Source organism: Peromyscus leucopus, chromosome 16_21, assembly GCF_004664715.2.
Source record: "Peromyscus leucopus breed LL Stock chromosome 16_21, UCI_PerLeu_2.1, whole genome shotgun sequence".
In the NCBI taxonomy this organism is placed as follows: Eukaryota; Metazoa; Chordata; class Mammalia; order Rodentia; family Cricetidae; genus Peromyscus; species Peromyscus leucopus.
This window is the reverse complement of record NC_051084.1, coordinates 59,951,039-59,975,863: the sequence shown is the minus strand read 5'-3', so window position 1 is coordinate 59,975,863 and position 24,825 is coordinate 59,951,039. Positions and strand designations below refer to the sequence as shown.

The window sequence follows — 24,825 nt, the reverse complement described above, 5'->3', positions numbered from 1 at the left end:
CTCACAGTAGCAGACAGCAGAGCCCTCTCGCCCCACAGTTAACCATTTCCTAAAGCAGTGCATGGATGCTGCGACTCCCCTGCAGCCGGGGACAATACTCGGTGGTCCCTGAAAGCTGGGGAGGGACAAAGACTCAGGCAGATGCTCTTGGTCTCCTCCTGTTCCTTTCTCAGAGACACTTCATTGTGATATCTGGGATCTCCCAGGACAGACGAGAGCAGACCCTTGCTAACTTTAACGCATCTCCACCCCCGCCCCCAAACTCACCTGAAATAATTCGATCCCATTATCAACCCCTGGAAATGATCCTGCCAAGCCCAACGTAACAGATCATTTCCTCTGCAGTTTCCATAAATGAGGAACGGCACCCAGCGGCAGGAGCTGAACCAGGGCATATAAAGCTGAAGCGCAGGAGGGATTGTTGGGAACAGAAGAAAACTGCTTGTTCAGACTCTCCTGTATGATCAACCTACTGCTAATGGCCCCTCTCCAGAGGGCAAAAGGACAAGCAACAATACTGAAAACCGGGGCGGGGGGGTGGCAGGAATGGCTTATATTTGTGATATTAGAAGACGGGTGACCATGCTCATACGATCCATAGTGTAGCAGAACTGTTATTAAGGCAAAAATCATCGTTTTATCAGTCATTCACCTACATGTACTCCATCCGTAGCATGTCTTGCATTTAGGAACATTAGCAAAAGAAAGGAAACGCGTAGAAAACTATTTCCCAGTCACATGTAATGGTGGTAAAATGCTCTGTCTCAAGAAGTAGTAGTAGATGCTGACGCATTCCTCTAACCCACGCCAGAGGGTCTGGAGAAACATGTGGTGGCCGCTTCTACTTTGTTTCCTAATATGAACTGCTAAATGATAACCCAGCCAGAAACAGGGCAGTCCCTCATTAATTTAAAACAAATGTGCTGTGTTTACCTAAATAGCATGAACTTGCCTAAAAAAGTCCTATACATTGACAAAACATCAGCATTGGGCTCTTAATTGTGATAACAACTTAAAAACACCAGTCTCTAACAAACTGACTACTTTATATGCAGATTGAATGGCCAAACACCCTAACTGTCATGATAGAACTCTCATCTAGTGACTGGTGGCAGATGCAGAGATCCACCGCCAAGCCCCAGGTGGAGCTCCGGTTGTCCAATCGGCGAGAGAGAGGAAGGATTATATGAGCAAGAGATATCTCAAGAGCATGATTGGAAAAAGCACAGGGAAAAATAGACAAACTAGTGGAAACACATGAACTATGAACCAATAGCTGAGGAGCCCCCATGGAACTGGACTAGGCCCTCTGGATAAGTGAGACAGTTGATTAGCTTGAACTGTCTAGGAGGCCTCCAGGCAGTGGGACCAGGACCTGTCCTTGGTGCATGAGCTGGCCGGCTTTTTGGAACCTAGGGTCTATGCTGGGACACTTTGCACAGCCTTGGTGCAGGGAGAAGGGGACTGGACCTGCCTCAGCTGAGTCTACCAGGCTGGGCTGAATCCCCAGGGGAGACCTTGCCTTGGAGGAGGTAGGAATGGGGGGTGGGTTGGGAGGGAAGGCAGAGGTGGGGAGAGTGGGAGGAGAGAGGGCAGGGCAATCTGTGGCTGATATGTAAAATTAATTATAAAATAAAAATATTTATTTTTTTAAAAAAAAAGAATGTACGTTAAGCCCACCTGGGACCTTAGGGAACATTTTCTTTTCACGAAGTTCCAGGGGCACTTTAAACTGGCCTTAGTCAAAAGTTAGCCAAATCGTAGCAGGGGAAAGAGAAAGGCAATCCATATTAATTGAAGGCCTTTTATGCTCAAAACACAGTACTGCCATAATTTTGTTTAATTCGTTTATTTCATAGGGATATGATAAAGTTATGTTACACACAACCAGTGAGGCTTATCAAAGTTATTAATTGGTCCAAGGTCACGCAGTTTAAACATCGAGCCCTAGAATCTGAGCTTGGCTGTCTTTACCTTGTATGAAACCCCGCTGGACCAACACAATGACTGCCAAAGGTTTTGACTTTTACTTCAAACTGGGCCCAGGTTTTTATCTTTTTTTTTTCCCTTAAGTGCTATGTGCTGGTTGGAAAGGGGGAATGGGCTGGTTTGGTGGGGTCTGTCATCTTACATGTCTGCTTCCCCAATTCTGACCCTAGGGGAGACTGTTTGACCGCAGTGAGTGGAGCTGGGAGCCCCTGCTGGCTGAACTTGTTTCTTTTGCTATGTGACTGACCCAAGGAAGACCAACGAAGGCATGGTGGTCTACAGAGAGACCTCAGGACAGCACCATGCATGAGGACTAGCGGACAGTCAAGACTTTCAGCAATTTATTCATTTTCTGTGGTTAAAAACATGCATGAGCTTCCTTTCCACGGATTTCACAAGTCCAGTCAATAAATTAAACATTTAGAACCTCATGCTGATGCTATGCAAAAGCTGAAAGGATTGTCTCTTACATACATCTATGTTCCTATTTTCTCTCACCCTATGGACCTCCCAGTATGTGCTAAATTTAAATGGTCAATCAAGTTTCAATGTTATTCATCTGGTATTTCTTCCTTATTCTATCTCATATATTAGTATTATTTGTGTATGATTTCCTTGAGATCCCCAAATTGCCTTGACTTAAGGAAATTTATCAAATGGTAACACATTTTGTTTCTAACAAAAAAAAAAAAAAAAAAAAAAAAAAAAAACTTAAAAAAGAAAGCAAGCCCCTGAAATGGTATGCACAACATCCAGTTTACAGAGTAAAAGCAAAGAATCAGTAATCAGTATTAGAAAAAACAATAAACTATTGTTGATCTTTTTGTAAAATGGCCTTTCAGGCATTTCTGGATACTGCATAGCATGAGATCTCATGCCAAGTGACAGATGTCACTCACTGAAGACTGACAACACACAAGTAGAAAAAAAAAAATCCCTCTGTTACGATTTTATTGATTTAGAACTGTATACCAACAACAATTTACCTACTTCAAGTATTTCTTATTCGAAACCACTCCTCCCACTGTGAGGGACAAGAATTCCCCTGGTGGCAGACCACACAGACTAACCCTCACCTGTGACTCCACAGCTACCCAAAGCCCAGCGTACTGATTTCCTTTGGGAGAGAACAGACAAAACTAACATCATCAGCAATTTTGAGCATGCGGCACGTGGATTATTTAACCTAGTGGCACTGTAAACTAGGTAAAGGCCTGTGACTGTTAAAGTTTCAATTTTTTGTTTTCTTTTCTGAGCCCCAGTATCCATTATTTTGAAAATGTGACACAAACTCCCTATTGCTGGATTGATTTCCATGATGACACTGCCTTGTCACATTCCTCTGTCTTGGCATTAGCTTGAGCTCATGAAGCATGAACACCCTGATTGAAATACAAAACCCACGCACAATTAAGCAATTTATTATTGTTTTTGGTTTCACAGAACACTGACTTCCTAATCTTTAAATCTTTACTTGACTAGTTCACGAGAACAGAAATCATAAATAGGACTGCCTCTTACAACCTCCAGGCTATGCTGGAAACCCCACGATCTCACTTCAGATTAGAAATAAAGTGGTCAACTGGAGGAGTTGCTCCATTTAGAAAATGCAACAAAATTACTCTGTAACTTATACACATGGATATTGAGACCAAGAGAAAATGGATATGATGGGGGTATTTAATATAGATTTGGGTTCATCCAGAGAGAAAATAAGGCAAAATGACTTTTTTCCAGACTCACCAGCACCTGATCGCTGGGTCTCCCTTGTTCCCACTTCAGTATCAACAGATCTCAGCTCTTCCCACCCTTCCGAGGAGACGGGAATCCCAGATGCACACATTGTAGCCACCTTGCATGAAAATCCAGCCCAAGAAGGACAATTCTCTGCTGCCTAAGACCTTATCTGCAAAGAGCGTGTGTTGCCTTCCTCCATCACCATGCTTCTACCATGGAACGAGAGGAGCAACAGGAAATGGAAACTGAGGGAAAGCCTTGGTGAGAGCGCAGAAAAGTCTCCTTGCATGACTGACTCAGGTCACGGCAGGCACCTTGCAGCTACCCAAAAGAGTGGTTGGATAAAATACCAACACACAAACCTCCACGGACCTGGTGGTATGAAGACTGGTAGCATTTACTGAGGAGAAGCATATTGGCATCTCTGCTGGGTTTTAAGCAGATCCACAGGATTCAGGAAATAAGCTCTCTGCCAGATGACACTACGCTCCTAGCCATTCCTTATGTTTACTTATCGCCCAAATTACTTTAACTAGTGTCCTTTCTCCTGCTGTGTGCTTATTTGTAGAGAGGGCTAAATAAAGGATTTTTATGACAATGAAATGGCCTTTAGCCCACAGGATGGTTTCTGGAAGCATTAGTCGTCAGCTTTTGCTCAGGACTATTAAAATTCATTAAATGGGAGCATTTCTTATGGTTTTATATTAGATTTATAAAGAAAACTTCTGCATTACTTCCTGAAGAAATGAGTGAAGTTGGGCTGTATGTATATGTGCCATTTATTTTATATATAGTATTTTTATTTATTATATGACTATATAAAATAGGTTCCTTTTGTTTTATTTGCCTATCAAAGGAATCTTCAAAAATATATGTCCCTAGATGTTTTAATACTATGTGTTTCAATAGTGCAACATTTCCAAGATGAAAATTTGGATATCTGGATAGATGATATTCATTTTTCTACCTTGTGATTTATTTCACCAGAACAAATAGGTACATATGACATTCAGTAGCTTTTCTGCTGACACTATTCTTGGATTTTAATATAAGTGATATAAAAGTTAAAACGCTGCAACCCTCTTGTAGTTGAATACGTTTCATTGTTCCTAAAGAATATTCATGTATTTCATAGCAAGTATGAAAAGCATTCATGACTGAGGGTTGTTTGATAAAATTCTTCCTGGGGAGGGGCAACACACATCTATTCCATGACAACCTGAGGAATGGGTACCACCAAAATCCAACTTGGTGAACCATTGAGTTTTATTGGGGCTACTTATAGGAATATGGTTGAGGGTTTACTTACAGAAGCAGAAATGACTCAAAGACAGTGGCATTGCCAAAGGCCACCCCAGCATGGATGAGAGCTCACAAAGTTTGGAACCTGGAGCACACCTGCACCATCTACAGGCAGCTCAACAGGTTAGAAAGTGTCCTTTCCAGGTGCCACAGTTGGTCTAAACCTCTTCCAGGAAGCTGGTCTGCTCTAATGTTCTCATTCTCTCTCTCTCTCTCTCTCTCTCTCTCTCTCTCTCTCTCTCTCTCTCTCTCTCTCTCTCTCTCTCCAGGAAGCTGGTCTGCTCTAATATTCTCGTTCTCTCTCTCTCTCTCTCTCTCTCTCTCTCTCTCTCTCTCTCTCTCTCTCTCTTTCTCTCTCTCTTTCTCTCTCTCTCTCTCTTTCTCTTCTCTCTCTCTCTCTCTCTCTCTCTCTCTCTCTCTCTCCCTCCCTCCCTCCCCCTTCCTCCCTTCCTCCCTCCCTCCTTCTCTCTCTCTCCCTCCCTCCCTCCCCTTCCTCCCCCCCCTCTCTCTCCCCCCTCTCATAAGACCAATTGCCAAATGGTTTTATTAACCTAAAAAAAAAAATCCCTGAACTAGATATTGGGATGAATACTGGAAGATCAGAGAAGAACAAGCCACAGCCAACCTCACCATGCCAACTCCTCAACTGATTCTGCTTCCTCAAACTGAACACCTCTGAGTCCTCACCTGGAAGTGATCTCAGCTGAACTGCTTAAAAGATTCTAGTTCCTAGTCCTCACGCCTTATATACCTTTCTGCTTCCTGCCATCACTTCCTGGGATTAAAGGCATGTGTCTTTCCTAAGCAAGACATGAGGTCTCAAGTCCTAGGAATAAAGGTGTGTGCCTGGCTCTGTTTTCAGTGTGGCCTTGAACTCACAGAGCTCCAGACAGATATCTGTCTACTGAGTGATAGGACTAGAGGTGGGTGTTCTGCTACTGTCTGGCCTCTCTGTCTTATCTAGTGGCTGTTCTGTTCTCTGACCCCAGATAAGTTTTATTAGGGTACACAATATATTGGGGGACACAATATATCACCACACTTTTCTTTTTCTTTTTCCTTCCTTCCTTCCTTCCTTCCTTCCTTCCTTCCTCCCCCTCTCTCTTTCTCTCTCTCTCTCTTCCTTTCTTCCTTTCTTTTTTCCAACATGCTATTTTTAGTGATTATTTGAGAATTTCATACAATGCACCCAATCGCACCTGTTTGCTATCCCACCCTGGTCCACCCTCCCACCACTGTGGCCTTCCCAAAGAAAGAAATGGACATAAAGAAAAAATACACCAAGTCCAATTTGTGTTGCCCATATACTCAGGAGCATGGTCAAACTCCTAGTAGCCAGCCCCTTAAAGGTAACTGAATCCTTCCCCAACCCTCTGCCAGAAGCCACCAACTATTTAAGGACTCTCTTCAATGGCTTCTTGTCTGGATTGTTTCTTCTTTGTGTGTGTGTGTCTGTCTCTGGGTCAATGTGAGTATAGGTGCACATGTATATGCAGATGCTTGTATAGGTCCAAAGAGAGCACTGGATCTCTTGCAGTTAGAGTTATAAGTGTTTGTTGAGTGACCCAATATAGGTGCTGAATCTGAATTTTGATCTTCTGAAAGAAGAGCAAGTGTCCTTAAACCTTGAGCCACCTTTCTAGCCCTATAACAAGATTCTTTGATCCTTGAAATTAAATTCACAAGTAATTAATCAAACTTTTTTTTTAAATCAAACTTTGGTTCAAATTTGACAGCCATAAAATATACATGGCCTATTGTATACAGACAAAAGTCACTGCTTTGAAAGATGACATAGTAACCACATCTTAGTTCTTTTCCTCTACAGTGATTATCATTGTACTTCTCAAAGAACTCTGGTCTCCAGATCCCCAATCTCTTCCCAGCGCGTTTTAAAGTAATTATCAAAATACTGTACTGTTCGTCTAAGTCTTAAGAAAAGTAGAGTCAAAGAAATGTGTACCACATGCCTATTACTTCCAACTGCCCCCAAGTACTTTTAAAAGTTAAAATTCATCTCTATTTTTCTCTATCTGACTCAGGCAAAGTGTTCTGCAGATCACAGTCCTGTCTTACAAAAAAAAAAAAAATTCTTCTTTATAGACAAACACCAGGCAGTTTTTATTAAAAAAAAAAAAAAAGAAAAAAAAAACTGTCTCTGTATAATTATTTCATTTTCTTTCAGTACTTTTTCCTTTAGTTTTATAAACTTTATTGTTTAAAAAACTTGCAAATACATAAAAATACCACAAGCCAAAATTAACTAGATCCAAAGCTTACACAACTCAACCCTAAAGAAAAATGAAGGTTTTAAAAAAAAATTGCAGGAAAATGGATCGACTTAGAATGTATGAGATTAGGTGAGGTCACAAAATCTCAGAAAGAAAAACCCACATTTTATCTCTCATTTATGGAATCTAGCCAATAATATGTGTACATATATGTGAAAAGTATGTACATTTGGTTATAGTGTCACACAAAGAAAAAAAAGAACAAGAAAGGCCACATGTAAGGGACTTATGTGGAGAAACTCTAGGTAATGAAGTTATGAAAAAGGATATAAAACTATTTTTCTCAAGTTGTGATTCTGTCATTTTTTTTTTGATGGTGGATCAAATAAATTCAATACTGAAAGTGAAAGTTTTCATAGGAAGCTCACCAGTTTCCACTCCCATGCCAGGCAGTTTAAATGAGTGTCCTAGATAATATACCTTAAGAATCTGCTTGTGCGGGAACAGAATCGAGACTGGTCGTTCAGCTCTAACACATCGCTATTGTATTGCTTGGCTATATCTATTTCTAAGCCACGCTGTATTATATTAACCCACTGGCCCTTAAGGGACCAGAGCAGGACAAACTGTAGGAAAAAAAAGCATAAACATATTGCCTTTGAAACTGTATTTGTGCTAACACCAAATCGCCTTGGAAATACTAACATTGTTAATATTTACAGACAGTATGTATTGGTTACATTTTTAATCTTTACAACCAATCAAACACAAACATATAGAAAGTTATAAAGAAAAATAAGTTCAAATTCCTAGTATTTATTTTGAGCCAGTTTCCTTAACTAAACCCAAAGCACACAGATATTTTTCATCTTTGAAACTTCTCTGGAAGTCTTCAAAGGAAAGCCCTACATGGACACTGTCCTGTGATTCTTTTCAAGTTTCTTTGCATGCATGGGTCTGATGGCTTCTCTCATCAAGCCCAAATTCTGAACACTGACAATATTAGGCACTAGAATAAAGAGAGAAAATATTCAGACCGGGCTTTTTGCTTTGAAACATTGGGTAATATTTCAGCAACACAGATGTCACACATAACAAGTCAATAGCACAGCCCGAGTTTGAAATCAACAGAAACAACAACCAGCCATGCTAACAATGCAAGTTCACCATCCCCTTAGGTCTGAAGAGTAACTACTTCATGTCCAACATGGACTGTGTTCTTAGTGATTTACAACTGAAGCAGGCGATGTCCATGAAGTATAACACACTATATGCTACTGGCTGAGGCCTTTTCTGAAACATAGGATACTCCCGTGCTCTGATATCAGAACACTGGTTTATGAAGCAACTAGGGGGTACTAGTAAAAATGAAAGGACCCCAAATTAACTGTGTTCATAAGAAGCTGCAAGTTCTATTCATTTCTAAAAGAGTTTCAATGCATATCAACACTAAAGGTTTTGAGAAGTACCGCATCAAGGACATTGTTAGTCCATTAACACTAGTCAAACAAATTCAAGCACACATGCTTATCTTTCTTTTTTTGGCAACTGATTATATTAGCAGCTGTTGGGGAAATGTTTGCATTGCTAATACTTTTTTTCTGAACTTTTAAAAATATGGTAATTAATAAGAAAGACAGGAAAGTTCTGGATCTGTTTTTAACTGATCTAGAAGTGGTGTCCAGGATCAGGCTACAGTGGTTTCTTTAAGATCAGGCACTGTCACATGCCCTGCTCTGCCACTAAAATGTCTGTGATCATGCTTTCAAAGCAGCAGCCCAGCTCGTTGCATCCAGACTCACATGTGCACACTTTGATATCAATGTCTTTTATTTATTCAACACTATGGTACCACACTGACATAACTGTCTTGAGTCTAAGCTACAAAGCATAAAATAAAATTTAGACTGAAAGAAAGAAAAACTACCTGATGTATTAGAAGCAGTTCAAATTACGTATGTCTAAGCAATTAAGTGACTATTCAAAACAACATTTTGTAGAATACCAATGGCAGGAGAGAAAGTAACCTTAGTTCTGAAGACAGGAGGATGAAAATTTTAGGATTTGGTAAGTAATGTATTTAGTTCAATTTTTGGTATCTAGATCATTGTCCATATCTGTAATTCTCTGAGACAGAAGGTTACAAGTTATGTTCATCAGGTTCCATGTCCCCCATAAGGGGGCTTTGAACACTGGAAGAACAATGTAGTTGAGGCCATCCAGGAGCTCTATCACACAACAATTCAATTCAAAGCAATGTATTTTATGTGAACTGTAGTCTAGTTTCAATAATTATACTGTGTATAGCATACAAACATATGAACACTAATATTCACTCTGTCTGTCTCACATATGCACACATGTGCACACACACACAGAGGGAGACAGAGACAGAGACAGAGAAAGACAGAGAAATAGAGAGTGAAACTAAATAAACGTTTTAAAATAGAAAACATGTCAAAATAAAAAAGAGCCCAATTGACAAAGCTATAAAATATACTTTCTGGGCACCTTGCCTTCCCTTTGTCTATTCTCTGCAACATCAAGGGAACTGGAATAGTTTCACATTAGGGCTAAATCAGAAAAGTATGACAGAACAAGATAACACCCGTCCAAAGTCAAATCAAGCATATATATCCTGTTTTAGGATTATAGAACAATGTCTGCATAATAAATCCAATCTGAAACATCCACCTGGAACAGAATGAAATTTTGATGTCTTATACCTAGGGCTCAGTGAGAAACCAGATTATGTATTTATCTTAGGTCTGTGAAGTTTTAAGATGCATCCTCCTTCCATTGTAGAAAAAAAAGTCCTTTTTATAGGTCCTAGACTTAGGAAGAAATGTTAGTCTCAATGCCCAGACTTTTTATCTCCACAAAAGCGAGGACAAAATTCTTCTGGCCCTATGTGGTTTTGAGTTCCAAGCTCCTAGTCATCACAGGTACTGATTCACCCACAGGAAGGTGCTTAAACTTTGCCCTACACATTTGTTAATCTTGTTTTTTATTTCACTTTTGGAACTTAGGAAGTTTTCATTCACACAAACTCAACAATGCCTTTTTTTTAAAACACCATCTTTATCCTTCCATTTTTAATTTCTGCAGGGAAATTTGACTTTGTTTTTTATTTATTCATCTTAGGCAACCATATTCTTATAAGCCATAAAGAGATTCAAATGGTGTCCTGGTTAGCTTTTTCTCCTTGCTATATTGGCATCTGTAAATGTTATTTGTATGTTTGAAAGCCATTAAAGGGATACATTCATTTGTCTTTGCTGGGCTACAATTCAAGTAATGTTGACTGGATCAATGGTGTTTTCCTTATTACTGTGTTACTCAGCTTACTATTGCCACAGTCAGGATTTATTTCTTCACTAAGAAAATCACAGATTAAAAAACCTAAAGATGAGTGTTGGGGAAAATATGACAGATTTCAAATAGTAAGTTATAAAGAACACATACCATGAACAAGAGAATCAGACTCCTGCATGGAAGGAATGCCACACAGACACTCAGGTTTTCACTAATTATTTCTATACAATATTTTTCTTCCCTGCTTTTTTTTTATATGTATGTGCTAGCAGTTCTTATTTGAAGCTCATTAAAGTCTTTTAGATATTCAACAAAGTAAATCACAATCAGTGATTTCTCAGAATAGAACTCTCCCGTGGTGGTTTGAATGAGAATGACCTCCATAGGCTCATAGGTTTGAATAATTGGTCCCCAGTTGGTGGAACTGTTTGAGAAGGATTAGGAGGTGTGGCTTTGAAGTAAGTATGTCACTGGAGTGGGCTTTGAAATTTCTAAAAACTCAGGCTGTTCCCAGTGTGCTCTTAGCTTCCAGTTTGTGGGTCAGGTGTGAGCCACAGTTCCTGTGCCATGCCTGCCTGCCTGCCTACTGCCACACTCCCCACTATGAGGGTGATGGACTCTGATCACTCTGGAACTGCAAACTCCAATCAAACCTCCCCTTCTATGAGTTTCCGTGGTCACTGTGTTTCATCACAGAAACAGAAAAATCACTAATATAAAGTTGATACCTCATATGGAGTATTGCTGTGACAAATCTAATTATGTGGCTTTGGCTTGTGTTGTTTGTTTTCCAGTTATTTTTTCTTTTCTTTTTTATTGTATTTGGGGGTTTTGGTTTTGGTTTTGAATAAATGTGGAAGACATTGAGACTTTTGACGAAAAAAATCATACTGCTGTATGAAGAAATTAATGGGTCATCCTAGAAAGAGCTTAGAAGATCATAGTGCTAAAAGCCATATGAACAGCAAAGACTTTAAATAGCAACTGGACTACAGGCCATTCCTGTTATATTTTGGCAAATGTGCTTTCTGCTTTCTGGCCATGTCCTAAGAATTTACCCAAAGATAAAGTAAAAATTACTAGACTCATTTCTTTGGTAGAGAGAATGTCAAGAAGGCCTATTATTGACTCTGTGCTATGGTTATTAGTGATTACTCATATGTAGCTCTACAATGAATAAGAGCAAATGGGGCAAAAATAAATTCAAAATGTACAGTTTGAAAAAAAAGAGCACCAGGAATTTTAATATGATGAAGTAAATAAGGATATTATGGGGAGGCCAGATCTACACTGGAACAAAAGGAACAGTGACTTCAGAGAAAGATCTCTCCATGCCTAAATGTAGTAGAAGATTTTCTGTGTCCCATCCAGTCCAGCAGCTGCTCAGACCCAAATAAACACACAGAGGCTTATATTATTTTTAAACTATGGCCACAGCAGGCTTCTTGCTAGTTACCTCTTACATCTTAAATTAACCCATTTCTATAAATCTATACTTGCCACATGGCTCATGTACCTTTACGTCTTGATCCTCCTGGCGGTGGCTGGCAGTATCTCTCTGCTCTATTTTCTCCTCTCTTATCTCTCCAGTTAGAATGTCCTGCCTAACCTTATTCTGCCTCACCATTGGCCAAACAGCTTTATTTAGCAACCAATCAAAGTAACACATATTCACAGCATACAGAATGATAGCACCCATCACCTAACTTCCAACTTGTAAAAGGCAAAGGGTTATGAAAATTTTCTACTCCTAAAAACAACAACAAGAAGGGAAATTTCTGCAACTTTAACTCAAAGGGCCAGCCTCCATTTCAAGTAGGCAGCCAAAATTAGCAGTGCTTCCCATACAGTTCTGGCTCTAGGGTCACAAAGGATACAAAAAAAAAAAGGTTTGTGGAATCTTCCTCTATGGATAAGGAGAGCCACTGAGGCCAGGCCATATGTGGCAGTGCTGTCCTTGCATGAAACTCTCTGCGAGAGACCCTGAGATCCCACTGCTTGAAGCTATGAAAGTGAAGCTTAGATTGCATTGGAGACCCCAAGATTAGAGAGCTTCAGTCCATTGAACCAAAGGCATGGCCTTGGGAACAGCTGAGGGCTCACAGCTCAAACCACAAATAAGAGGTGCCAGAGTCATGGAATATCTACTAAGGAGAGCTGCACACAGGGAGTGGAACAAGCTCAAGAGAGTGCTATGTGTTACACACAGCAAAGTTTGAAGGCCAGCAAAGCCTTTGACATTGGACTTGGAGCTAATGAAAACTTGGCGTTTCCTTGCTGCTTCAACCTTGCTTTCTCCCAGTATTTCCTCAATAAATCCCCACTCATTTCTCTTGGAATGGCATTGTGTATGCTGTGTCATTGATTGTTAGAAATATGTAATTGGCTTTTTGATTTTTATAGGGGATAAGAGCTAAGAGATTGCCTTGAGTCTGAGAAGAGCTTTTGAACTTGGAACTTTTAACTGGCAGCATTGGGTCTAAAAGACTGTAAGACTTTTGAAGTTGACTAAGTGCATTTTGCATTATAACAGGGTCACAAGCCTATGGAGTCCAGGGAGTAGAATAAGGTGGTTTGAATGAGAATGGCTCCCAAATGCTCATGTGTCTGAATACTGGATCCCAGTTGGTGGAAATGTTTGTGAAGAATTAGGAGTGTAGCCCTTGTTGGAGGAGGTCTATCATGGGGAGTGGGCTTTGAGGTTTCAATGCATTTCCAGTGTGTTCTTTGCTTCCCATTTGTGGATCAGGATGTGAGTTCTCAGCTGTTGCTCCAGTGCCAAGCCTGCCTACCTGATGCCATGCTCCCTGCTATGACGGTGATGGATGGATCCCTCTGGAACTGCAAACCACAATGAAACCTATCCTTCTACGAGTTGCCTTGGACATCGTTGTTTTATCACAGCAACAGAAAAGTGACTGATACATCTCCCCAAGGTAACTGTAACTGACTTGCTGTGATGGTTAATACTGAACAGTCTAGAAGTGATAAATGTCCTGGCATGTCTGTGAGGGATTATCTTGATTGGTTAATTTAGGCAGGAAGACCCACCCTAACTGGGAAGCATCATTTTCTATTCAGGAGTTCTGGACTGGACAAGAAGAAGTCTAACTGCACAGGCAACATTGACTCTTCAGAATTTGATCGTGGATTGGAACCCAGTGCTTCTGCCACTATGACACTCCTGCACGGTGGCCTGAAACCTCAAACTGTAATGAAAATCAAGTCCTTTCTCCCCTAAATTAAAGGTAACTGACATTCAAAAGCATATAAGTAAGATGGATACTTATATGTGTACTTATAAGATGGATACAAAAGCATATAAATAAGATGGATCCAGAGAACAGTCACCAGTGCCAGTGATTCACCAACAGGGAGACTGGGATGAGTCGCCTCAGCCTGGGCAATGGGAAGCGCTCCCTGATCAAAGTTCCTGCACTCAACAGGGCTGCAAGAAGCTCATGCTCATCTGCCAGGACTGTGTCTGCATCTCTGTGGTGCAGTACAGGAAACAGCGGAGGAGTCAAAGCACAGACTATACACCCAAGACACAATTACTTAAAAGACGGTACTTTATCAATGGCATTTTACTATCCCTAGCCCTTCACCAGGAGAATCAACACAGTTCATATTCTACCAAGAACAAAAATTAAATTGGGAAAAGGGGAGCTGTAAGCAGTCACGATGACAGGACTGTAAATATCATGTTAAGTAAGGGGACAAAGGGTCACAAAGACAAACACTGTATATTCTTTCCATACGTGGGGCTCAGCTTCTGATTTCCATATATGAATATTTAGGAAGCAGAAGGAGCAGAGGAGGTCAGGAAATGGGAAAGCACTCCATGAAAGAGAAAAATGAGCCTTCAAGGAAGTTCCAAACATCAGGTTTACTTAAGTTTGAGCAGCTCCCAAGATAATTTCAACTCCCCATTTACTGAGAAATACATGGTCTTACGTGCTTAATTTAACGGATAGCTTCCTAAAGGTCCGTACTCTCCAATGTAATTCATAATTTCTCAAAAAAAAAAAAAAAAACAATCAGTACTCTGCAACCCTAAATCTAACGTTTGTTCTCTGTTGTTTCAGGCTACTACGCCAATTTCATTTCCAACTTTCCTTCTTTCTTACCATTCAGTTACCAGTCTGTTTACACTAAGTTTTGTGTTTTACTGTTATTTTTGATGTTACATTACTGAGGCTGTTTTATACCGTTTTTAAATTCTAAGAGTAGTTCCTTTCTATAATGCATGCTATAAGTTTACCTATGGATAGTTAATTTTTCTACTGCATTAAAATATTCACTAAGTAAATATTTAATGGCAGAAATATCACAGTTCCTTTTTCATAGTTCAAAAAAATTGATTTCCAAGTAATAAAATAAAGAAACACAATTCTGAAACTAGAAAGTAAGAACTCCTGCATGCTGAGCAAATGATTTGCCAGTGAGCAACACTCCCAAATTTAATTTGCTGTCATTCAACATACCAGTACTTATTGTCTGCAGTACTTTTTCCTAAATGCATTAAATCAATAAACTAGAGTGATATACCAAGAATTAAAAGGCAGGAAAAACTATTGTTTTCCTGCTCAATTATTCACAGTAGCATTTTATCATATCTTTGATCAAGTATACATCTTTACAAGTTAAAAATGATTTCATCTTTGAAAACTGTATTTCTATGTAAGCAACTTGAAGCTGTCTCATTAGTAAAACCAAACATAAGTACAGAAAAATAATACACCCACTCAAATTTATGATATGTTTCCCTTTGGAAACACAAACACCCACAAAAAATAAAAACATTAAAAGCAAAACTAGATACTTCAGGAGAAAAATGAAAATCCTGGCACAGGGAGGCACTGTAAGGGGCAGAATGCTGTCAAGAAACCAAGACAGAGAAGGTAGTGATAATGTGAAAGTCAGGAAGGGACTACTCATCAGTTGGCAAGAGCAGGATGCTGGGAAAGGTGGGGCTCAAGACAGGCAGGCTTGGACTATGTTGGGAAGAGAAAGGACTGACAATTCAGATTTCATCCAGTAGGCATTCTACCTCCCAAATGACTGGAATGATAGTTGTGAAAACAATAACCATAACTGCATGGAATGATCCTCTATATTTTCCTATTCTTACATCAAAGTTGGGTCACTTAAAAGTTTCTGTTCCCAAAATTATATTTTTAATTTTTTTTCTTAGTGTGTGTGTGTGTGTGTGTGTGTGTGTGTATGTGTGTGTGTATGTGTGTGTGTGTGTGTGTGTGTGTGTGTGTGTTTATGTGTGGCCATGTGCATGTGATATCCCAGAAAGGACAGAAGGAAGGCATCAGATCTCCTGAAGCTAGACTTACAGGCTTCTGGGAGACATTCAACATGGGTGCTGGGAAATAAACTGCAAACGAATTATGAACTTTTAACCATCGGGCCATCTTTACAACACCTCCCTCCCCTCATTTCAAGCATTTTAAAGGCCACTGTTCTGTTCCTTAATGACCTTTGAGAAGTCTCAAGCACCTTAGGCAGAATCCACTTCTGCTAGACTTTTAGAAAATGAAGTTCAAGTGTTGGGCTGGAGTTCTAAAATACATGTGCATATTTATGCTATTTTATTCCCTAAGCATAATTTGAGCTATTTTTTTAATCCCTTCCTTGGGCACACAGATGTCCAAATGAGTATGTTACTTATTAATGAGAAAAACTTACTATGATACTGTTGTGTTTGCCCTTGATTTTGAACTTGTTTGGACTGACATGTATCCAATATAGTGACTCACATTACTGATTTAATATGAATACAGAAATGAAAATGAGAAAAAAATCTATTAGACCTCTCCTTCGATTGATTGATCAATTGATTGATTTCCCCCCTCCATATCTTCCCTTCCATCATGTACCTTTTGCTATATGTTCCTACCTCTCAATGTGCACCATTGCCTCAGGTCTAAAGTATAGATAGGCCATGTCAGCCATGACCCAAAATATCTCAAACTGTGAGCCACAGCAAAGAATTTTGTCTTAAAGTCATGTCCACTTTATTTGGTCATACTGAAGAAGACTCATAGTTTAAGTTACTTTTACATCCCTGTAAGAAAATATATGAAGTAACTTAAAGTAGGAAAGACCCGTTTTGGTTTCTAAAATCTGTCATGATGGGGAACACATAACTGTGGTCTCGGGTCAGACTGCGGCAGGAGGATCTTACAGCAGTAGCTTCTCATACAGTGTGGATGAGAGACAGAGTTCAAGTTAGAACCAGAGCAACTATACTCTTCAAGGCTCCCTCTTGGTGGGTGATCTACTTCTCCTAGTAGGTACACAGTCCCAAAGGTTTAATAATCTCATGAACCAGCTTTATCATCTAGGATCAAGGATGAAATGGTATGAGCCTATGGGGACACATTTCACAGCCAAACTATAAACCTGGCGCAAACATAAAATGATTCTTCCATGTTTGAATGGAAACACACAATCCATGCCATTGCACACTGAAAGTAAGTGGTTTGTTTTAGGTTTTACAGAGACTCGAAAGCTTTTGCCTTTAGGCTCAGAGGAGACTTTGATTTTTCAACTTTTGAATGACATAGGGACTCTTCAGAATATGGGGGACTTGAGACTAGTGAGATGGATCATGGAATAAAGGCACTAACCAAGTAAGCTTGTCAACTGAGTTTAATACCTAAAATCCACATAAATGAAGCAGGAAAGAACTTATTTCACAACTGTGTCCTGGGACCTCCATATCTATGCCATAGCAGATACACTCATGTCATCATCATCATCATCAGTATTTAAAAAAATAACAAAGGAACTCTTGGAGATTATCTAAATTAATTTGGCAATTATGGGATGGACATGGAACTTTTGGGAGCAAGTGTTAAATTGTTATTGTTTAAGCAAAGACCTTTGAGTATCAGACAAATGGCCAGACAGCTTGGTTTTCATCTGGATTAAGATGCATCTCTAAGATTATCACTCATACAACTAGGTGTGTCTCTGAGGGTATTTACCAAGGATGAACCTAGGGAGAAGAGGGAGAAGACCTGTCTTAAATTTGGGTGACACTGTCCCATGGACAAGTGGGTAAGATGGCATATGGAAGTTGGAGAAAGAAATCCTGTAATATAAATATTCATTCATCCTCATTCTCTATCTCTTTCCTTCTCAATCCCTTCCTCATTGCCAGGAGCCAAGCAGCCACTGCTACAAATTCCTAATAATATGTTCTCCCTCATTTTGGGCCCAGAATCAATAGAACTGGGGGCTATAGACTGAGTGACACCACTGATAACTTGGGCCAAATCAACTCCTCACTTTAACTTGTTTTTCTCAAGTGTTTGCTCTGTCACAGAATCTGTCACTCTCCATACTCACTGAAATCCCAAATGCCACTGTCTTAGAGCATCTTTAAGGACAAGAGTAAATTAAACTGAAGACATTGTGAAGGATTGTGAACATGAGAAACTAATATCTTTAGGCAAAAAAGAAAGGAAGACATAGATATGCAATGAGGAAAGTAACATACGAACACAGGAAGAATCAAACATAGGACAGGGAAACGGACTCCCCCCGCCCATCTATACCTTCATCTGGGACTTATCGCCTCCAAACTGTGAGAAAATATTTTTTATTGTTTAAACCACCATATCATTGGTACTTCTGTGCAGTTCTAAGAGGCTAATATAACCTCAATTTCATCTTGTAGATAGCAGTCTTAGAAACTAAATTTGGATATGGCAGTTGGAATGCAAAAGGAAGGAGGAGGAAGAAGAGGACAGGGAGGAGGGGAGGAAGAGGAAGAGAAGAAGGAGGAGGAGGAGAAGAAAGAAAGAAAGGAAGGAAGGAAGGAAGGAAGGAAGGAAGGAAGGAAGGAAGGAAGGAAGGAAGGAAGAAAGAAAGAAAGAAAGAAAGAAAGAAAGAAAGAAAGAAAGAAAGAAAGAAAGAAAGAAAGAAAGAAAGAAAGAAGGGAAGGAAAACTATCACCACCAATGAGTAGAAAGTAGATAAAACTAGACAGGCAAAGAAGATGAGGTCATAGGCAATAAACATTAAATCCAGAATGGCAGAGAATCAGAGCTACCACACAGTATACAAAGAATAATATGGAAGGTATATTTGGATTTCTAATATGATAATTCCCATCAGTGACTGACAACAGCAGCTGAAGATAGAGCCTCTCAATCTTGGACATGGATCATAGATTGCAAACCAAACTTCAGTTAGAGGGTCGTGAACAGAGTCAGACTCAACCCAGTCACTCTAGTGGCATGAGTAATAACCAGAACAAGATTAAAATTCCATACTAGATCTCAGAAATCCGCTAGAAGTGAGAGAGGCAAACTGTCCCATGGACAAGCAGCTGGACTGACAATAAACACTTCTCAAACCTTAGGCTGGCATTAGAAGCAAAATGTGTTCCATGCTTGAAGAGCTAGGACAAGCAAGAAGCTTCAAGGGCATGGAACTGGGAAGTTCTGAACACCCACATTCCCTCCTCCATCCAGGAGGGTGTGAATGGAGAGAGTATCTTTCCCTTCTGAGATCTTGTGATTCTGCTAAATTGAACCAAAAGTAAGGACAACCTTTTCATTCACCGGATAAAATGGGTCAGAACACTGCAGTATGATTCTGCATTTTACAAGGATTCTTAAGAATACCTCACTGAGATAAAATAGGTGACAATGAAATCTTCAACAGCAAATATTTTTCTCCATGGACTTGGAAGCACAAACATTTCCCCTTCAAATGACTGGTAGTTACTTATTTTTAAGATGTTCTATATTGATACAGTTATCACATATCACATGCAAATATTGTGTGTTTATTTTTAAGGATGTAGTGCAGATGTTAATTTAGTTTTTCCGAGTCAAGAACAGAAACTTATATCAGATGCTACTAAATGACTAATATCCCTAGCTGAGGACTGATTTGGGAAGAAATATTATGGGATATAATTAAGTTAGATGTAAAGATTTAAATTTTTACTTTTTATAGAGTTTCTTTCCTCTTTATAGAATTTCTTTTTATTCATAATTCTGATTTTAGAATCAAGGAGATTTTCTGGAAGATACTTGCGTATCAAGCAAAATCTGAAACTAAAAGTCTAGCCTTCTTTATGATTTACACATCTTTCTTAATATATTATTAGAAATTAGGAACTGTGTGACACCAGAGAGAAAGACAGAGACAGAAACAGACAGACAGACAGAGACAGAGTTATGGTCTTCCAATCTCTTCCAAAGATTTAAATTTCACATATGATTAAGTAGCTGAGGCCCATTCCATATCCATTTTAGATCTCCACCTCTCATATCTCAACTTTCTCTTAGCTACCTCTCTCATCTCACACCCCCCCCTAAACAAAGCAGCCAGCACCTGAAATCATCCTCACTCACTGGTACAGGTTAAGGGGAAAAATCATAGTTATCTTTCCCTCATCAAAGCCAATGGTCTCTCTTCCCTTTTCTGGGAGATTTGTATTAACAAAAAGAAATCAGACAAGTAAAGCACTTGGGTGTTAATGCTCATGTCAATGTTTCCAACTGTCCAATTGCCATCCTAAGATAAGGTCTTTCCTGTTTAAGTTCATAAGATAAGTTAAAAAATAAACTAGAAAAACCACTTGGTGAAACACAAAATAAACATAAGAAATACATAAAATTAAAAAAAGTTCACACACACACACACACACACACACACACACACACACACACACACACGCGCTCAAAGGAATAAAGAAATTACATCGCATTGCTCACACAAAGGGAAGATGAGATCGAGCCCCTTCTTCCAACCCCTCTGACTTAGAACTTTCACATTAAGTTCCTTGCTAGAATAAGTGGCTTAACTCCCTAGAACAAAGCAACAGGGTTTGCTCATCCCCAGACTGGCTCCATTTCTTTCTTTTCTCAGGGATGACACCATCTCGGCCTCTCTTTACCCACAGACATCACAAATGTTCACTTGAGCTCCTGGCAACTGAATGTATTACACATTTCATTGAAATTTAAGAGCAATCTAAAAATCAAGACTGAGTTAACTGTTTGACCCTTCTCTTCTGTGTAGAAATACTTATATTGGCTAATATCCACCAGCTATGAGAAAGGAGCTATATAACTGTGCTACATCAGGAGTCAATGTCATGAGCTATTATAGGCCAAGACACAAAGACAGTGTATAGCAACTGATAATTCAGATATCACCCCACCAGAGGAATGATTCTCAGATGGAGAACCCTGTCAGGCAAGGCTTACAGGCCACTGACTCTGAATGCTGTTGCTTCCATCTGCAATTTCTTGTTCAATAACAGCTAAGATATCTCCCCATTACCGTGCATTCTCATGAGATGTGTCTATGTAATCTCATGATTACAACTCAATCTTATGGGTACACATATATCCATGGATGGTCAGGAATATGATTTTCATAAGCTGTACAATTTTGATACATAGAAAATGTACTAGGAGATACTTCATAGCTACGTCTATTCTCTCACATGGACTGTAGACACTTAAAGCCTGCTTTGTTCCTTCTACCCAGACCAACACAAGAAAATAACAATCTCCCCTCAGTCTAACATAAACTCCACACAATTAGCTCATTTTTGCCTCAGAGCAAGTTCAAATTAGACTAAAAGACTTTGTAAACATATCATAAGTTTAAAACTTTGCTCTTATGCACAAGGTCAGAGCTGCAGGTATCTAACCAAGGTTACTACTCAAAGCACCCTAAGAAAAGCATGACAATTCTTCATATACCAAGTCTGCTGACAACAGACCTATGTCTCAAAGTCTGTCTCACTGGGCACTGTGCCTCCTCCCTCTGGTCACCAGTAACATTGAAATTTTGAGTTGCCATGGTAAATGGCTCTGCCCTTATCGTTTACCCTGGGAATGTGCTTTTGACCAATGAGTAGTAACTCTTGCATTTTTTTCTAGTGCTTCAGGCCTCCTGTAAATACAAGAGTTTTAAGCTAGATGAAGAAGCTAGAAGGAATTAGGAACAGAGAAATAGAGCTAAGAAATTATAGACAATTAGGATAGAGAATTAGAACTAAGACGGGAATAAAAAGACATGCAGAGAAGAATGGTGTGAACTGATTCATTCCTTCACCCTCAGATCCTTAGGTTTCAATTGTAGCATCTTTCCTGGACCTTGAAAGGAGCTTTAGGGGCTGGCATTAGTTCTGCTTGACAACACATGAACATTTAGATACTTTGGAGCACTCAGACCAAAATGGAATGTCTTTATCAAATCCCTCCAGTCAAGGGTGATGGATATATGCTGAAGGCAGGCCATAAAAATATTCTATGAACCAGAGGTAGATAACTTCAAGGAAAGAGCATCCTCCAGACACAATGGGGCTGATGCACATATGAGCTCACAGGAACTGTGACAGCATGGACAGCCAGACAAAATCCCAGCATGGAAAGGGGGAAGTAGACACAATGTCCCACACCTAACCAAGAAGCTATTTGCATTTGATACCTTCTGGGAAAGAGAAAATTTAGTTTTCTCCAACTGAGTATCACTGGATATCAACCACACTCCAGGGCAGGCCCTATGCCCTGGAGTAGTTGGCCAGCATAAAACAGACTCCATATCTATTGTGTGCTTGTTGCTTTGTTGTGGTATTTGTCTTACTAATTTTTGAGGGTGGTAAATGAGAGAGAGAGAGAGAGAGAGAGAGAGAGAGAGAGAGAGAGAGAGAGAACACTATTATGATTAATTTGAGTGGATAGGAAATGGAAGGGATCTAAGAATATTTTGAGGAAGGGAAACAATATGATTGTAATACACTATATAGCAGACTTATTATTATTTCAGTGCTGGGGATCAACCGAGTGCCTTGAGCATGCTAGGCAGTGGCCTACATACCCACCCACACTCATTTTGTGAAAATGGGTCTCACTGTGTAGCATGGATGGGCCGTACTCTTTCTATATGGACTAAAGTAGCCTCAACTCACAGTCCTTCAACCTCAACCTCCACGTACCAGGAATACAGTCATGTATCACCACAGCCAACTATAGTTAGGTATTGTTCATGCTCTCAAAAGGATGTAAACTCTGTGAAAAAAGGGGACATACATATTTTTAACTTTAGTATATCCGTAGACTGTGCTAACTATACATTTGATAGAAATTTAAAATAGGCGACAGTGTTCATTTACATATAAGCAATAATGCCAGTGGATCAATATGGCAATATATTAAGTAGTTACAATACACTAGGTATCGTGCTAAATATTTATCTTAATTGCGAAATTTACAAATAGGACAACTGTAACTGTGTCTCCCACTGTACCTTTAAATCAGACACGATGGTGGTCGCCTTCCTCTGACTCTGAAATGCATAACATAACTTCCATTGTTCCCCAAGAAACCTTTTTGCAGATAGTCCTTCCCTTGCTTATCCCACTAAGGCCTATAACACAGAAAACAGCTTTTTTTCCCCTTCTCTGTGGATGTCAGACATGGGTAATTATGTTACAGTCACTATGACTTTAGATACTGTTATGGTTTAGCTATGAATACACCCCTCAATAATGCATGAGCCTTTTGAGAGTTGTTTTTCACTATGTAGCCCAGAATGGCATCACATTTGTTGCAATTCTCCTACCTCAGCTGCTTGAACAGGTTGAGATTACAGACAGGAGCCATCAGGTCCCTATGAGGCTCACTTGTTGAAAGTCTGGTTCTAAATGCAACAGCGTTAAGAAAGATCATGAGGAATCTGCCTTTACCAACTAATATGCTGACAGATTGTAATTCAACATTAGATGTGAGATAAATTATTGCAAGAGTTAGGTTCTAGTTGGAGGAAACAGGCCACTGGAGACACGCCCTGGAAAGATATCCCTTGATCCTGGTCCCTTCCTCTTGTTCTGTTTCCTGCCACCACTGTGGGGTGGGCAGCCTCTTCAACATGTTCCCTCAGCCATAATGCTCTGCCCACTGCCAATACAAACAACTGAGCCAGCCAACCATAGAGGATATCTCTGAAATGAAGAACTAAGATTCATCTTTGGGTTTTCAAGTTGCTTATCTCAGGTATTTGTCACTGTGACAGAAAAAAAAAAAAAAAACTGACACAGATGTCTGTAGGGCTGACACCACAGGAAAAATCAAGACAGGAAGAATGCTAATTTAACATCTGGTTTTGATACATATGCATCATCTTTCATTCAACAATCTTCCAAGCGAGATACTCATGCCAATAAGGAAATGAAGACACATGAAGGTTAAGTAACTTGTGCAGCATCACAGGGTACATCAGACTGTCATGGATGCCAAAACAGCCCTTAGGGAATTGTGGGGTATGGTAGCATTTATAAATAAACTTTGAGTAAGAAAATGTCTGGGCTATACTACTATTAAGAGGTTATTTATATTATGGTTAATATTTCATTTTGTAAAGATTAATTTAGGATTAAAATGTCGGAGCAGAACTTTGATGCTAGAGAATTTAAAAATTCACTTGAAAGTGAGGTTATGCACAAATTAAGACGTATGGATTCATGATGTCCCTATATTTCCAGAAGAGGAGCTTGCACTCTGCCTTGTGAGATCATGTCAGTTCCAGGAGGTCCCTAAAGTGACAGGGAAGGATGCCTGTAGAGGTAACAAACCCCACACATCACACCAAGCCCTGCATCTGCTTGTCCATGCAGGTAGTCGGGTTCCCTTAGATCACCTTTTGCTACCATAAGCAATGTAGAGATGATGACCAGAGTCCACATCCATCCTGTTATGTAGCATGAACTGATTCATACTTGCTGTAGATACTTTCCTTTAAGGAAATTATGCATGTCCACTCCCCCATCAGTCCTTATCCACACACTAGTCAAACACGTGTGTTTATGTAGTTAATTCCTACTATACTCCTTCAGGGGGAAAATCAGAAGCAGTCACTATATATAGTCTATTTGTCAGTTGACTGTAAAAGCCCGTAGTCAGTATGCACCTTACAAAGAGATGCCATCTGAATGTAAGCTAAAAGAGACAATATGTAACTTAGATACATATGAATTCCAAAGACAACTATTTCCAGTTGGTTTGCAGTAACACTAATGATAGAATGACATCTTTTAACTGTACCTATACAGAGCTCCACACTGTGTGGGCACTAAAAGGTGCCAGAAATGGAGAGGACCCAGGCACACGCAGTTTGTAGCTAGACAATGGGGAAAAAAAAAACAAACTCATTTTTAAAAACAAAATCCATTTTTAAAATATAATGGATATAGTATGTATAT

The 24,825-nt window shown here is 39.6% G+C and overlaps 1 protein-coding gene across 49 annotated transcripts in view; it reads right to left on the bottom strand.

The window, feature by feature from the left end:
- Positions 1-24,825, bottom strand: part of Rims1 (regulating synaptic membrane exocytosis 1) — a 488,347-nt gene that overhangs the window by 185,302 nt on the left and 278,220 nt on the right. For 4 of the 49 annotated variants that reach the window (XM_037199524.1, XM_037199516.1, XM_028868044.2 and 1 more), the window contains exon 1: positions 3,733-4,466. The exons of 36 other annotated variants lie outside the window; for them this stretch is intronic. In XM_037199524.1, coding sequence (XP_037055419.1) covers positions 3,733-3,832 — 100 coding nt within the window. In that variant the 5' untranslated portion in view covers positions 3,833-4,466. Of the gene's footprint in view, positions 1-267; positions 1,091-3,732; positions 4,481-24,825 lie in introns of those variants that run through there. 9 more of the 49 variants (XM_037199522.1, XM_037199525.1, XM_028868045.2 and 6 more) reach the window with 7 other exon arrangements.